Raw genomic sequence first — 13,536 nt, 5'->3', positions numbered from 1 at the left:
GCCGGGGCGGGCAGCAGGAATGCGGGCAGCGCGGCGGGCTCTCGGGTCCGCGCACGGAGCCAGGCACAGGGACGGGAAAGTTTATGCGAGGGAGGAGCAGAAAGTTGGGAGTCAATCAGGAGGCGGCGGGGCCGGGCTGGGCCTCCTCTCCTCCCCTAACCTCCTTCTCCACCTCCTCCTCCTCCTCCTTCTCCTTTTCCCGGCCCTTCCTCCCGCCCGACTCTCCCGACCTCCCCGTCGGGGCAGCGGGCAGTGGGGACGCGGGACTTCCCTTACACAGGGAAGTTTTTTTTTTTTGGGAAAGGGCATCCCTGGAGTTCGGCTCGGCCCGGCCCGAGTTATGGGAGCGGCCTCTATGAGCCTTCTTCACCTTCCTCCTCTTCCCCCTTCCCCCTCTGGCATTCCCGGGATGCAGTCTGGGATGTGGCCTTGGGCCAGGGCACGACGGTGCTGCTCTCTCGTCTTGTCCTGTCCCGTCCGCAGCCAGCCAGGGTCACCCGTGCACACCTTCATCCATTTCTGCACATCTTCATCACCCTCTGTGCTCACCTTCATCCCACTCTTCATTCCTGCCCTGCTTCACTCACTATCATCCCTGTGCTCACCTCCATCCCCTTCTGCACATTTTCATTGTCCTCTGCACACTGCCCTACCACACATCTTCATCCTCCTGTTAGTTCCCATCCTGACATCTGCATCCCCCTCCAAACACCTTCATCCCTCTCCTCATCCTCACACACACATACACACACAGTGACCATGCTGCCCAGGATGGGGATTTCAGCCCATGCTGTTGGGATTTCTTAAGGGAATTCAGCCAGGATCCAGGCCATGGTCACTTCCTCTGGGTGAGCTGGTGGGTGGTAACGTGCTAAGCCACAGCAAAGCAGATCACATACGAGTCCCTGGCCACAACCCAGCCTGACCATCAGGAACTGCAGCCCCAAAAGGGGCAAAACCCTCAGTCCCCAAGGCCACTGGGCCAGCACACACCACAGGCCTGTGTCACAGTACCCAAAACCCCCAGAGATAAATTAGGGTGAGGAATCCTCCCGGCGCCCTGATTGGAGAAAGGATGTTCTTTGCATCCCATTCCTTCTAGAAACATATTTTTCTAATTTTCATCATGAGCTTGGTTGTATTCAAGCATTTTGGGACAAGACAGCCAATGCTTCAGTCCATGAAGTGACAGGCTCTGAAGCATCCAGCGCATTCAGCAATTGTGTGTGATTCATAAAGCCATATCACATTCTTCCACCCTTGGCCTGCTGCTAACTTGTAAGAAATCTGGACCAAAAACTGCAACAAAATGGCTGTTATTCTCCAAGGGCTGTTCAGAGCCTCGTTACTCATCCCTTACTTGGGCAAAAATGACATTGAGTGCTCCTGGAGATGACAGCTTTAATTGAGTTCAATAGGAGTTTAGGCTGAGTAAGGCATGAGCAAACAAGTGTGGATTAGCCCATGAATAAAAAGCCTGATCCACAAATGTTTAGGAACACATGTAACACTGAGCAGGGGAGTGCTGAGGGGGTCACTGCTGCTCTGGCCTTGCCATTTGGACAGGGGACTCGCTACAGCATCCAGCACAACTGATAGTGATGCTGGGATGAGCTTGTTCAGGAGTGCAAAGATTCAAGGCTGGCTCAGTGGTTTGTTTCCATTCTGCCTCTTAATTTTTATTTATTTTCCTGCTTCAGAAGTCCATAGCCCTTGTTTCTGCTATTTTTTTGTCCGCTGGTGGGAACAGCAACTTCCTTTCTCAAATTATAATATAAAAGAGCTGCAAGCTGCAACACCATAAATAATATTTTCTTATGGCCAGAACATCCAAGTCTAGGCAAGACACCAAGAACAGCTACAACATTGTAAAACTCCAACACTTCTCCAGAATGGATTCACTAATTAAAAAATGACTCCTTTTAAAAAGCAGTTGAAAAATACTGGCTTTCCCATTGCTGCCTGTGGCTTGCTGCATCGAGAAGGAGCCCATCCTGCAAAGCCACAGCTGAGCTAATCAGCAATGAGTCTGCCTTTCCCTCTAAAAAATGTTACCAAAATAAATACAAGGGGAGGGGGAGGGAACAGAAGAACACCTCGTCACAATAACTTCTTTTATTAATTAAAGTATCACCACTTCAAAGCTGAAGAGAGATCCCGCAGGGCTGGGGCCAGGGCAGCTTGCTGGGAACCAAACAGCTCCAGCCCTTCCACTGCTGGACAAGGAGTTTCCCAGGGCTGGTCTCCCCTCCTGCACTCCCCAGGATGTCCCAGCCCTTCCCTCCTTCCTTCCCGTTGGGACGTTTGCCTCCTGGGACCCATGGAAATATCTGTCAGCCCCCTCAAGAGAGTGGGACTCAGAACTGGGTGCATGGAGCCCCCCAAACCCCAGGGGTCTGCAGAAGAGGGAGAAGCCAGCAGCTGGAGAAGAGCCCTCATATCCACCTTCCTGCTCAGCTCTGGAGCAGCATCTTTCCACTCATTGGCGTGGGATGGGGATGAACCCCGGAGAGAGCTGCCAGCATTGCAGTGACACTGCTCCTGCCTGGGATGTGCAGTTCAGCACTGAGGTGAGGCCTTATTTTTTTCCTCCCCTTTGCCTTATAAGCATCTCTGCAAAAATAAAACGCATTTCCCAGGAGGTTCCCTTGAGGAGCTGACGACAGTCACCTCTGGCCACTGGCCACGCTTGTGCCCCTGCACGAGCACTTTGTGGGGTTAAATCCATGCCTGCAGCACCAGCCCAGTGCCAGTGCCCCTAAAATGAAGCTTCAGAAACCTCAAAGTCTCACATTGCAGGGAAAACATTATCCCCGGGGATTGAGGAAACCCTTTCTCCAAGGAATACACACACTTTGGACTCAAACACCATTGATAAGGCTCTTTCTTCTTTTTTTTTATCTTTTCTTGCAGCGAGCATTCCTTTCACACCCACGCACACCCCAGCATCCTCAGCCATTGGTCTGCCGACGCATCCGTCACACTTTCCGCCGGCCAAAGTAGATACACATTTCAACTGCTTCCATCCCTCATCTCCTCTGGTGTTAACAGCCAGCACAAACAAAGGGCCCAAATATCCATCGCCCTATTAAATTGTTTTCATTTGTTTCTTCTGCCACAGTTGGTTTGCGTTAGAGGGTTTGTAAAAGGGATTTCGGGTGGGCTGATGCAGCGGCTGCTCTGAGGTTGAGTGACACTGCATGGGACACCCGTGGCAGGGACTTTGCTCTGCCATGGACAACAGGCCAGGAAACCTGAAGGGTTTGCAAGCAACAATGGGCAAATGGAAAATGGAAATGTTTTGGGTGAGGAGAGGGAGAATCAACCTGGGGATAACAGCAGACAGAACCTGGGGAGCCCAAACACCTCTCTCTCACCCTGCTGCTTTTCTCCTTGCATTGGAGGAAATGGGGACAAGTATTAGCTCAATTGTTAGCTGAGCTCATCCCGATTTCAAACAGATGTTGGGTTTGTGGCTGGATTTGGGCAGAAAGCTCTTGCTTTCCCCACATTTGCTGGCCATACCTCACCAGAGATGCTGGCCCCGAACTGCTGTTGCTGGTTCTCCCTCTGGCTCACAAGATGTTCTCTGAGCGTGTATAATGGGTGATGTCCCATGCGGGCTGGCTTGTCCCCAAGCTGTCCACCTCTGCCTGCCCCACCACGAGCATCTGCCTGTGAATCATGAGGCCCAGAATCATACAGCTGGGGAAAGTCTCCACTCCCATCTGCAAAGGGGCAGATGTTCACCAATGGTCCCCCTGTCACTGTCATCTGCCCTCAGCCCCAAGCAGACAGGCCAGGCCACGGTGATGTGACGCTGCCCAGAGAGGATAAGCATCCCTCTTGCACAATCACATCCATCTCATCCATCTGCTCCTCAGCCTTTCTGCTGCAGCTGCCTTTCAGCTGCATTAACCTGGGGGGCTTGTATCACCCCCAGAATTGGGGAGCAACCCCTTTGTGTACTGCGAAGGCAATCCCACATAAGTCAGCGGGAGAGCTGAGCAGGTGAGAAAAACGTGACCAGAGAGCTGAGGACAGTGTTCCAAGGCTCCTTGTCATGTCCCTGTTTTTCTCACCACTGAATTAATCAGATTTGGGACTGTTTGTGCAGCCAAATCCTCACCCCATAACTGGTGAAACTGGGGACATGAGCTGTCCTGCTCCCACTGAGCTGCCTCTCTTCAGCATCTCCCTTCCCAATGCCTCCCTGCATTGGTGTCACCCCAGCTCCCCACCAGCCTGAGGCAGGGGATGGCACCTTCTGTCCATCTCTCATCAACAGAGAGCACCAGTGAGGCAGCTGTGGGGACATCTGGGGCACGTGGGGTCTGCAGAGGTGTCACAGAGTAGAGGAGCAGCGAAAGCTGAGGGCACGGGGAGCTCAGCAGGGCCTGTCTGGGTGCTGAGCGTGACTCAGCACTGCACCACACCTCATGAGTCACTCCACTTCTTCCTGGTGCACCCTGAGTTTTCTCTTCCAGGTCTCTCCTAGCAGCATTGACCCAGCTGGGCCACCTGCCAGCAGTGCAAACTCTGTCTCATGTGCCTGCCAGCCCTCCTCTGCTGGCACTGTCACCCCTCAGCACATGCCTGTGCGCTGCTGGTGCCAGGCTGCTTCTTAGGGACCCAAATCCCCAGCATTTTCTGGGCAGTGTGGTGAGACCCAGTGGGTACAAACACACCATGGGCACCAGCCATCCCCTCACACCAGGGCAAAATGAGGCCAAAGAGGGGCTTTGTGCCTGGTGGCCAATGAGCTGGGATGGGGGTCTTTAGCTGGGAGCTTAGGCAGACCCCACCTGCATGTGGGTAGGGATGAGGAAACACAAAGTGGGGAGACCACCTACCCCTTTCTCACTGGGAGAATGAGCATAAAGATCCAAACCATACCAAAAAAAAAAAAAAATAATAAAAGCGGGGTGGGGATGAGTTTCCAGGATCTGAGTCCAAAGGGATGAGACAGGGATTGCAGTCAGCCTCATCTGCTGAATATGAATATACCTCCAGCTTGGCTCTGCCATCACCCCAGCCCAACAACTTGCCACAAATTTGCCTGGAGAGAGTGGCTGCAGCCAGGTGAGCATCCTCAGTGGGAACCAGATGCCTTGAACCACCCCAGGAACAACCGTGACTGCAAGAAGGTGAAAATGCAGGGAGCGGAACAGGACAGGGATGCAGGAACATCCTCCGGGCACAGGCAGGCAGCCCCGCTGGTCCCGGCAGCCCCGCTGCAGGTGCTACTCGCAGGCCAGCTTCCCATCAAAGCTGGAGAGGGCGATGGCAAAGGCCTGCACGGCGCATAGGGGGTAGTTGTAGTCCATGGTGAAGGCGTCATCCGCCACACGCCCGAACTGCATCACGATGTACTCGGCTGTGGGAGAGAGGGAGAGCCACTGGGGCAGCACTGGGGCACCCAGCCTGCCTTCCCCCAGAAAGAAGCTGCCCACGCACCTCCACCCAAACTCAGTCTGCGGCTCCTGCGCTGGTACTGCAGCACCAATCACCAAAAAGCATAATTGTCCCATTGTACGGGCCGTGGCACCCTTTGGTGCCTCCAGCACCCCCTTCCCTGTTTGCCACAGCCCCCCAAGGGACAGGGACCCCACTCACCCCACCCCCCCGGACCATGGGATCGCTGCTACTGGAGAGCGGGTGACAGGAAATCTGTAAAAATAACCAGGGGCCCTCAAGAGGCTTTTTCTGTCCCGTAATCCAACACCCCGGAGGCCAAGGGCTTCTGACTGCGCTGGACAGGTGACGAGCAGCCGCATCCAGACAGAGTTGCTGCCACCCCCGAGGGACCGTCCCCGTGCACCCCAGGGTGAGCCTGCCAGCAGTGTGGGGTGTGTGCTGGGGACAGTGCCCTGTGCTGAGTGGGTGGCTGCAGTGTCATGGGGGCTCAGCACCCCACAGGATCTGTCCTTGCCCTAAATCTGCCTGGCAACAGAAGCCCCTGCCATCTCCTGTGGGGTGCCTGTCCGGCTTCATCCCAGCTCCAGCAAAGGCAGGCAGGACCCCAGAGCATGAAAAAAGTCATCAGAAACAGTGGGGCCAGCTCATGAGGCAGTTCTCCCCCACCCTATCCCCTGTCCCATCCCACCCCCATCCCAGCTTACGGTCACTGCTGTGCACGATCTGGAAATTTTTGACGGAGGCGTGGGTGACCCGGCCGTGGAAATTGAGGACGTAGGATTGGGTCTCGTCGTTCCACACTGGGGCTTTGTTGTGCAGCTCGATCACGTTGTCCATGTTCCTGTTCTGCCATCGCATCAGGAGGCCATCGTTATCCTGGAGAGGGGCAAGAGGGGAGTGCAGCAGAGTTGGGGTGACCCCTCCAGAGCCCTGCCACCTCCTGTGGCTTGCTGGGGAATGCTCTGTAGCAGTACCCAGCTGGAAATGGGATCATGGAGAAAAAACACAGACACAATGTCTCACTTCCCAGGGGCACCTTGAGTTTCAGGGATACCCGAAAGCCTCTCCATGCCTCAAGATGGGTAAAATCCAAGGTGGTGCCCAGCAAACCCAGCTCCCAAGGAGTTTCTCCAAGTCTGACCCTGACTTACGTTCCGGGGCCGGATGGGCACCCTCTCACAGTCAGTGTTCATCCCAGGGATGATGACAGTCATCTTCCGGGGGCCTTTGAACCCTAAAACATTGGTCTCCTGCAAGAGAAACTGTCTCTAAAACCAGCAACCACTGCAGGTTACAGCCTCTCGGGGAGCTGAATGAGAGCTCAGGGGTGGCTGCAGCCCATCCCACATCTCTGCAAGTCCCAGTGAAGGGGTGCAGGGTGGCAGGGGCTCCCTGTGTGGCTGCTCTTACGTAGACCACGGCCGAGAGTTCCTGCCGCACGTTGGACCAGTCAGCGTTGGCCCTGTCGGGGTTGGTGCCGTTGTCAAACACGGTGAACCTTGTACCCATCAGGTTGGACCTGCAGCCAAGGGTGGGAGATGGCAGTGGCTGATGCCGCTGAGTCCCCTCCTCCCCCTCCGTGACATCTCCAGGCACAGCCTTGGCTTTGGTCTGGCTGCAAACCCCTGGTGCTGCACCCCACCAATGCTGACATTCCCACTCTCCAGTGATTTTCTTGGGTTCAAGGAATCCCTAAATTGGTGTGTGATAAGATGCTGCCACCACGGGGACCCCCAGCATTGCTGTGGCTGCTGGCAGTGCAGGCTGGGACTTGCCAGGCGCCTTTTCTAGCCATGACCTGTCTGCTGGGAGGAACCGGCCAAGCTTGTTTTCCCCTCTCAGCCCCCCACCACTCCTCAGGTCAGACACTGCAGAATGCTGAATTTAGCTTCCTGCCTGCCCCAGCCATAGCTTGGGACAGCCTGTAAGCCATGGAGTGGGAGAAGGGTGCTGCAGAAATGGGGTGCCATCAAACTGGGGTATCACCTCTGCTCCTACCTCAGCTTCCCGATGAAGTTCTCTCCACCCCGTGACAGGTCAGTGGGGTCAATGGAGATGAGGTAGTTGGAGGTTTTGCTCTTCTTACGCTTCCTCCCAGCAAGGAGGAACACCTGGTAGAGTGGTGGGACCGTGTGGGAATGGGACATTGTCACTGCCATGGCCACTGCTGTCCCCCAACAAGTCACTGCCATGACCTTGAGCAAGTCATGAAGATGATGCCCAAGATACTGTCTGCATTACAGGGCAGGAGGGGCTGAGACCAGCCCAGCTTTAGCTCTCTAGCCACTGTTAGCTCATCATCCCAGGTACCATCTACAGGGACGTTTCCTGGGAGGAACGGCAGGAGAGGGGAGCAGCCTCATTCGGGACACACCAGCACAGGGAGATGCAGGTGAGCATCCCCCCAGAACCCTGAGTGTGCTCCCTGGGATAAGCAGAGCCCCAGGGGTCTCTATGCCCCCACCCCAAATCACCTTCTTGTCGTTGTCCAAGTGAAGGTAATAGGTGGGGTAAAGTCCCCGGTCCATGCCCTTCTTGTCCCGTGTCACCCGGCACTTGATGGTCACCCCCTGTGGCGCTGGCTGCAGCACAAACTCCTCCAGGTTGTCCACCTCGATGACAGGGGATGGAGGCCTCTCCTCCTTCTGCTGCTGTGTGAGAGGATGGTGATCCCAGAGCCCCCCTCTTTCCCCAGCTAATTGCTCCTTGCTATCCATCCCCTTGGGCTCTGGTGGCTTTGGGGACACTCTGGTGGGTCTCACTGGGGGATGCTGCAAACCTGACCCACCCTGAGGGGAAGAGCTGCTCTTCCCCCACCCTGGGGGTATCCCCCTGGCTCTGAGGGGTCTTTTGTACCTTCTTTGATTTCTTTGCTTTCCCCTTCTTGTTGGAGTTTTTTTGCAGGGTCTCTGGGGTCTCCTCCTCACTCTCAGCCCCTTTGGGAGGAACTGTGGGCAGGAACAGACAGGGGCACAGAAGGGAGAAGATCCTGACTCAACTGAGTCCCAAAATCAAGCACAGCACAGACCCGTGCCAACATAAAGGTTGTAACCCCCTCTCCATGGCCAAACTTACTGCACCTCCAGAAACCCTGCCCGAGCCCACCACCCTCCAGTGCCAGGCTCTCACCTTTCTTTTTGGATTTTTTCTCTTTTGGGGGGTCCCCACCAGTCTGAAAGAGGGATGCTGGGTTTTTCTTCTCTGACCTAATGGGCTTGGTGCTGGAGTCGGAATCATCCTCCTCATCGCTGCTGGTGGCAGCTGTGAGGGACATGGGGGACATGGTCATACAACACTGGGTGCTGTTGGCTCAGGGTGATGCCAGCAGGCAGCAGGACTGGCTGCCACCCCCTCCTGCTCATCCCATACCTTTCTTCTTGCTTTTCTTCTCCTTCTTCACCTGGAACATGGACATTGGCTCCTTCTTGGTGCTTTTGGCAGATTTGGCTTTGCTGTCAGGGTCACTCTTGTCTTCTGCTGGGACAGAGGGGCTGATGACCAGCCAGGCAAAGGGATGGGAATGGGCAGTGATGGGGACAAGGATGTGACAGGATTGGAGCAGCAGGAAGGGCTGAGCCGGGGGGAGATTGCATGGGGAGGGGGTGATGGCTCTGCAGCCCCGTGAGCCTCCCAGGACAGTGACAGGAACGGGGTGCAAGGCACTGCCCTCATCCCAGCAAGGACAGATGCCAGTGGCAACAGAGCTGGGCTAAAGCCATCCCTGTCCCCTGGGCACTCACCCTTTGTCTTCAGCTTCTTCTCCCCCCCACCTGAGAGGGGCTCTTTGGGAAGCTTCTTCTTGAGCTTTTTCGGTGGGTTTTTATTCTCCACCTCTTCTTCCTCTTCCTCATCATCCTCATCCTCAGCTGGTTCTGCCCAGAGGTGACCATGGCATCAGCCAACGCAACGTCCTTAGGCAGTGGGGGATCCCAGCCTCGTGGTGAGTGAGGAGGGTCCCTGGGGGCAGCTGTGGCCCATGCTGTCCCCAGCCCATGCTGTCCCCGGGCTGTGGCCCATGCTGTCCCCAGCCCATGCTGTCCCCTGGCAGTGGCCCATGCTGTCCCCGGGCTGTGGCCCATGCTGTCCCCTGGCAGTGGTCCATGCTGTCCCCGGGCTGTGGCCCATGCTGTCTCCGGGCGGTGGCCGAGGGGCCCGGCTGCGCTGTCCGGCTGCCGCGGGTCGTGTCCAGCGCCGGGCAGTGCGGGTGTAGCCGCAGCGCTCTCTCGCGGCCGCAGCCTCGCCCTGCGGAGCCACTTTCCGCTCCAGAGAAGTGTGCGGGGACCTAAGTGCCACCTTCCCTTCGTGTTCGAGCGTGTCACCCCCCTTTCCCCCTCTTCCTCTCCATATCAACTCCCCGAGCAAAGCAATGAGCGCGGCTCCCCTGCCACGTCCCCGTTTCTCCCGGGTCCGTAGCTGGGTTTTAGCCACAAAGCTGTGCCGGGGATGTGCAGAGACCCCAGCAGGCTCTGGGAGCACTGGGAGCACGCCCGGCGCTCTCGGGACAAGGGGACACGAGGTGACACGAACGACTGCCCGCAGAGGGGTGGGTGTTGCTCTCGCACCTTGTGGCTTCTTGGAGCCTTTGGCCACTTGGGAGCGGGGAGCCAGGCTTTCTTTCTTCCGAGGCTCCTTGGTGAATTTGGAGGAGGGATCCTTGTCGCTCTCCTCCTCCCCCTTCTCCTCCTTCTTCTTCCTCACCTTCTTCACCCCTGCGCATTTCAAAAGACGCCCATGATTGGAGAGCGCCTCAGGTGCAGGATGGGGCGCCCCATTTTCCATTTCCAGGGGAGCTGTGGGGGATCTGTGCTCACCCTGTGCCTGGGCTGGAGGCTCCTGTGCAGCCCCTGCCTCGCTTAGCTTCTTCACCCGCGGCCGCCGTGGTTTGGCCTCGGGCTCCAGCCCAGGCTCCTGCCTCTTCTTCTTCAGCTTCTGCCCTCAGGGTGATGCTGCAGAGGTGGTGCCAGCCTTAAACACCTTTCCCCTTTACCAGGCACCCCCTGCTCACACCGCACTGGGTCCCTTTCAGAAATACAGTCGGACTTTCCCCTGGCCCAGCACGGGAGCAAGGGACACACGGACACCTTCCAGTGAGTGACTTACCATGGGGCACCCCCCCGAGGAAGGCAGAGGGAGGAAAACAGAAAGCTCTGTTAGCAGGCAGACAGACAGACAGACAGATAGAACATCTGCCCTGGGACAGCTCTGGAGAAGAGGGGGGTGATGATGGTGCTGCTGTGACAGGGTGTCAGCACAGAGGAGCAAATCCCACTGTGGCCATAGGGACCCTGCCTGGGAGCCACTCAGGGCACTGATGGCCATGCTGGGGACGTGAGATGGACAGGGGACACAGGCATGGGCAGACAGCCAGGCCTCTCACCTCCATCTCCTCTCACCCCTGCAAAAGGCTCCTGTGGATGGCAAGGAGGTTAGCAGGAGCAGGGAAGCAGGAGGATTAGGCACAGCACACCTAATCCCGGTTAGCTGGGGCCATAAATAACCCAGATTTACCAAATACAGAGCATGTGGGTCAGCACTTGGCTCTGGACAGGAGGTGTTTGGGGAGTGGGTGTCAGCTCAGGGTTTTCAGAAAGTGATCTCAGCAAATCCAGATGCACCGAGGTTTCCACTATCCAACAGAGCATCTTCCCCCTTGCAGGGAGTTTCACTACTCCCAAATGCTCCAGGCAGTGTGTGAACGTGTTTTGCAAAAGTTGGGATCCTGATGGATCCCAGTGGGATCCCAGGACTGTGAATGTGGGGAGGGGGAGCTGAGGGCTCCATGGTGAAACTGGGAACTGGCTGCCTTCTTCCGTGTCATGAGCTCACACAGAAAAGCTCCTTTGCACCCCTTAATCCCTTAAGCAGCTGCGGGGTGGGCAACCACTCCCTTACTTAACAAAGCCCTTCAAGGAGGAGCTGCTGATTAAAAATTAAATTGGGTGGTGGATGAAATTGCTGCTGAGACCCTCCCAAGGCTGGGGGGCACCTGGGGGCTGTTCCAAAATGCAGGGAAAGGGGATCTGGCTTTCAGGGTCATGGCCTGGGGAAAGTGAGTCACAGTTTATAGCTTAACTGAGGGGCTTAATTAAATTGTTATTTGAGAACTAGGAACCTTCCTCATGGGGTGCTTCAAAGTGATGGAGGGGGGGATTCAGAAGGATGCACAAAGAGGGGAGGGCTGTGGAATTTTCTCTATCCACCTGCTCTGAAGGTGATTCCCAAAAATCTCCTGCCCTCACAGGTTGCAGCACCCCCATAGAACAGCCCAACCAGCCCCAAACTTGCCTTGGTGTGGACTCTGGGGTTAGAGGGTCTCTGATGTCCCCAGCCCTTGGGGATGGTGGCAGAGGGGATGGAGGGGAAGGATTTTTTCTTACCTGTTTGGGCTTGTGCTGCTGGGGGCTTCCTGGCTCTTCACTGGGGCTGTGGGGCACAGAAACCAAAAGGGTGAGGGCTTTCAGCCCTCCACAGACCCCGGGGGCATGGGATTGCCTAAATTTTTGACAAAGGGTGAAAGCTCGTCTTTCATTTGGTTCCAGTAGCATTTCCCACTGTCTCAACTGGGTCAAGTTTGTCTGACATTGTCCTTCCTAACACAGAGCACAGGACAAGCTCTGCCTTGGCCAAGGGGGACAGCAAGGAGCTGAATTTGGGGATCCCCCTCTAACAAACACTTTCCCTCTCTGTAAGTCAATGAGCATCATCCCACCAACCCCCAAAGGAAAAAAACCACTGCGATAAAACCCCTCACTAAATTTCGTTTAAATTGAAAACAGGACAAAAAGGCACTGGAGGAGAGGGGAATTCATTGGGGGTGTCCAGCACAACACCCACCCCACAGATCCCACCCTGCCCACTGGCACTGACCTGTCTGCAGCCCAGACCTCACGCAAGATCTCCGTCTGCAGCGGCATCGCTCCCGGCACGGCTCCGTCCTGCCCTGCAGCCCCTACCAAGCCCAGGCCATGGGGACAGCCACGAGAGCCAGAGTGGCCTCACAGCATCGGCTTGGCCGCCTCTGCAAGTCTCTGTGCTGGGAGGAGGAGAAGGGAAAGGAGGAAGAGCAGGTGGAGGAGGTGATTAACTTTACTTCTCCTGAAACTCGGTTAATAGGATTTCAGGGGTTGTCAGCCAGGCCTGCCAGGAGAGCAGCTGGCAGGGGAGTAATCACAGGAAAAGGGGGCTCTGTAGGAATGCAGAGTGTCAACCAGACTCCAGTGCCTTTTTGAGGTGCACAGGTTCCCCTCTGGCTGGTTGGGGTCCCTGGCACAGCACAGCCACTCACTCCAGTGGGCAGAGGAGCGGCTCTCTGATCATGTTTAGGCTTATCCTCCCTGGGTGTCTTTGTTTTTCACCCAGAAAAATCTTCTGGGTGAGTGAAGAGCAGGATTTGGGCTATTTTGTGTGAGCTGTGCATGGAAAGCCCACGGAGGGGAAGGCAGCATCCCTAGCTCTGGGTGCTGCAAAGGGTTTCTGTACTGACCTCTGCTCTGATCCCTGTCCCATGTCCTGAGGTCTCTTTTGGATGCGTTTCATAACCTCCTGCTCACACCTCACCTCCTTATTACACCACTTAACATTTAACTCTAAATATTACACCCCAGAGATCTTCACAGATGCTGTTGGGTTGCAAAGCCAGACAGGCCCAATGTCCCCAGGGTCCCCACTGGACCCTTGGCCTTGCCCAGCCCACCACGGTGCCCCCAAAACCCCCAACCTGTGCTTGGTGCCGCTAGATGGCATTTGAGCACTGCACAGTGAGACCCACCGGCACCGGGAACTTCTTAATACTCCCTGCAAAACACTCCTGGTTTCCCATTCATTTCTAAACCTCATCTCATCACAAGTTCCATTTCTCTTCCAAAAGCACCAAGCCAAAACAAATCAAAAATTTGCTTAAAAATGGGGAGCAAGCCCAGAAACTGCAAAGCAAGTTGGTTTTTTTGGTTGTTTTTTTTTTCCTGTAGTTTCCTATGAAAAATGTGGCTTGGGCTGCCCCCAAAGGACTCTTGCCCTGCAAGAAAAAACAAAAAGCCCACATTTTGCAGAGGCCCTGGGTCTCACAGCAGCCTCCAGGGAGGTGCATGCCATGGTGGCAGGAAACCCAAGCCCTGGATG

At 55.8% G+C, this 13,536-nt stretch overlaps 1 protein-coding gene across 2 annotated transcripts; it reads right to left on the bottom strand.

The window, feature by feature from the left end:
* Nucleotides 1–1,732: 1,732 nt before the first annotated feature.
* Nucleotides 1,733–13,075, bottom strand: TULP1 (TUB like protein 1). Of its 2 annotated transcripts, none has more exons than XM_088067187.1 (14): nucleotides 12,286–13,075; nucleotides 11,796–11,841; nucleotides 10,230–10,347; nucleotides 9,981–10,127; nucleotides 9,159–9,290; nucleotides 8,788–8,892; nucleotides 8,548–8,679; nucleotides 8,275–8,366; nucleotides 7,893–8,069; nucleotides 7,417–7,529; nucleotides 6,829–6,937; nucleotides 6,570–6,668; nucleotides 6,123–6,294; nucleotides 1,733–5,377 (listed from the first exon to the last, which is right to left on the bottom strand). In XM_088067187.1, the coding sequence occupies exons 1-14, from the start codon at nucleotides 12,330–12,332 to the stop codon at nucleotides 5,244–5,246; spliced, it is 1,623 nt and encodes a 540-aa protein (XP_087923313.1). In that variant the 5' UTR covers nucleotides 12,333–13,075; the 3' UTR covers nucleotides 1,733–5,243. The 2 variants fall into 2 exon arrangements, with proteins under 2 accessions (XP_087923313.1, XP_087923314.1); XM_088067188.1 differs by having other exon boundaries at nucleotides 7,893–8,066.
* Between the last annotated feature and the right edge of the window lie 461 nt (nucleotides 13,076–13,536).

The sequence above is a fragment of the Pseudopodoces humilis genome, chromosome 26 (assembly GCF_049639895.1).
Source record: "Pseudopodoces humilis isolate 2021_Gansu_Grassland_sample_001 chromosome 26, ASM4963989v1, whole genome shotgun sequence".
NCBI lineage: Eukaryota > Metazoa > Chordata > Aves > Passeriformes > Paridae > Pseudopodoces > Pseudopodoces humilis.
This window is presented reverse-complemented; position numbering and strand designations above follow the sequence as displayed.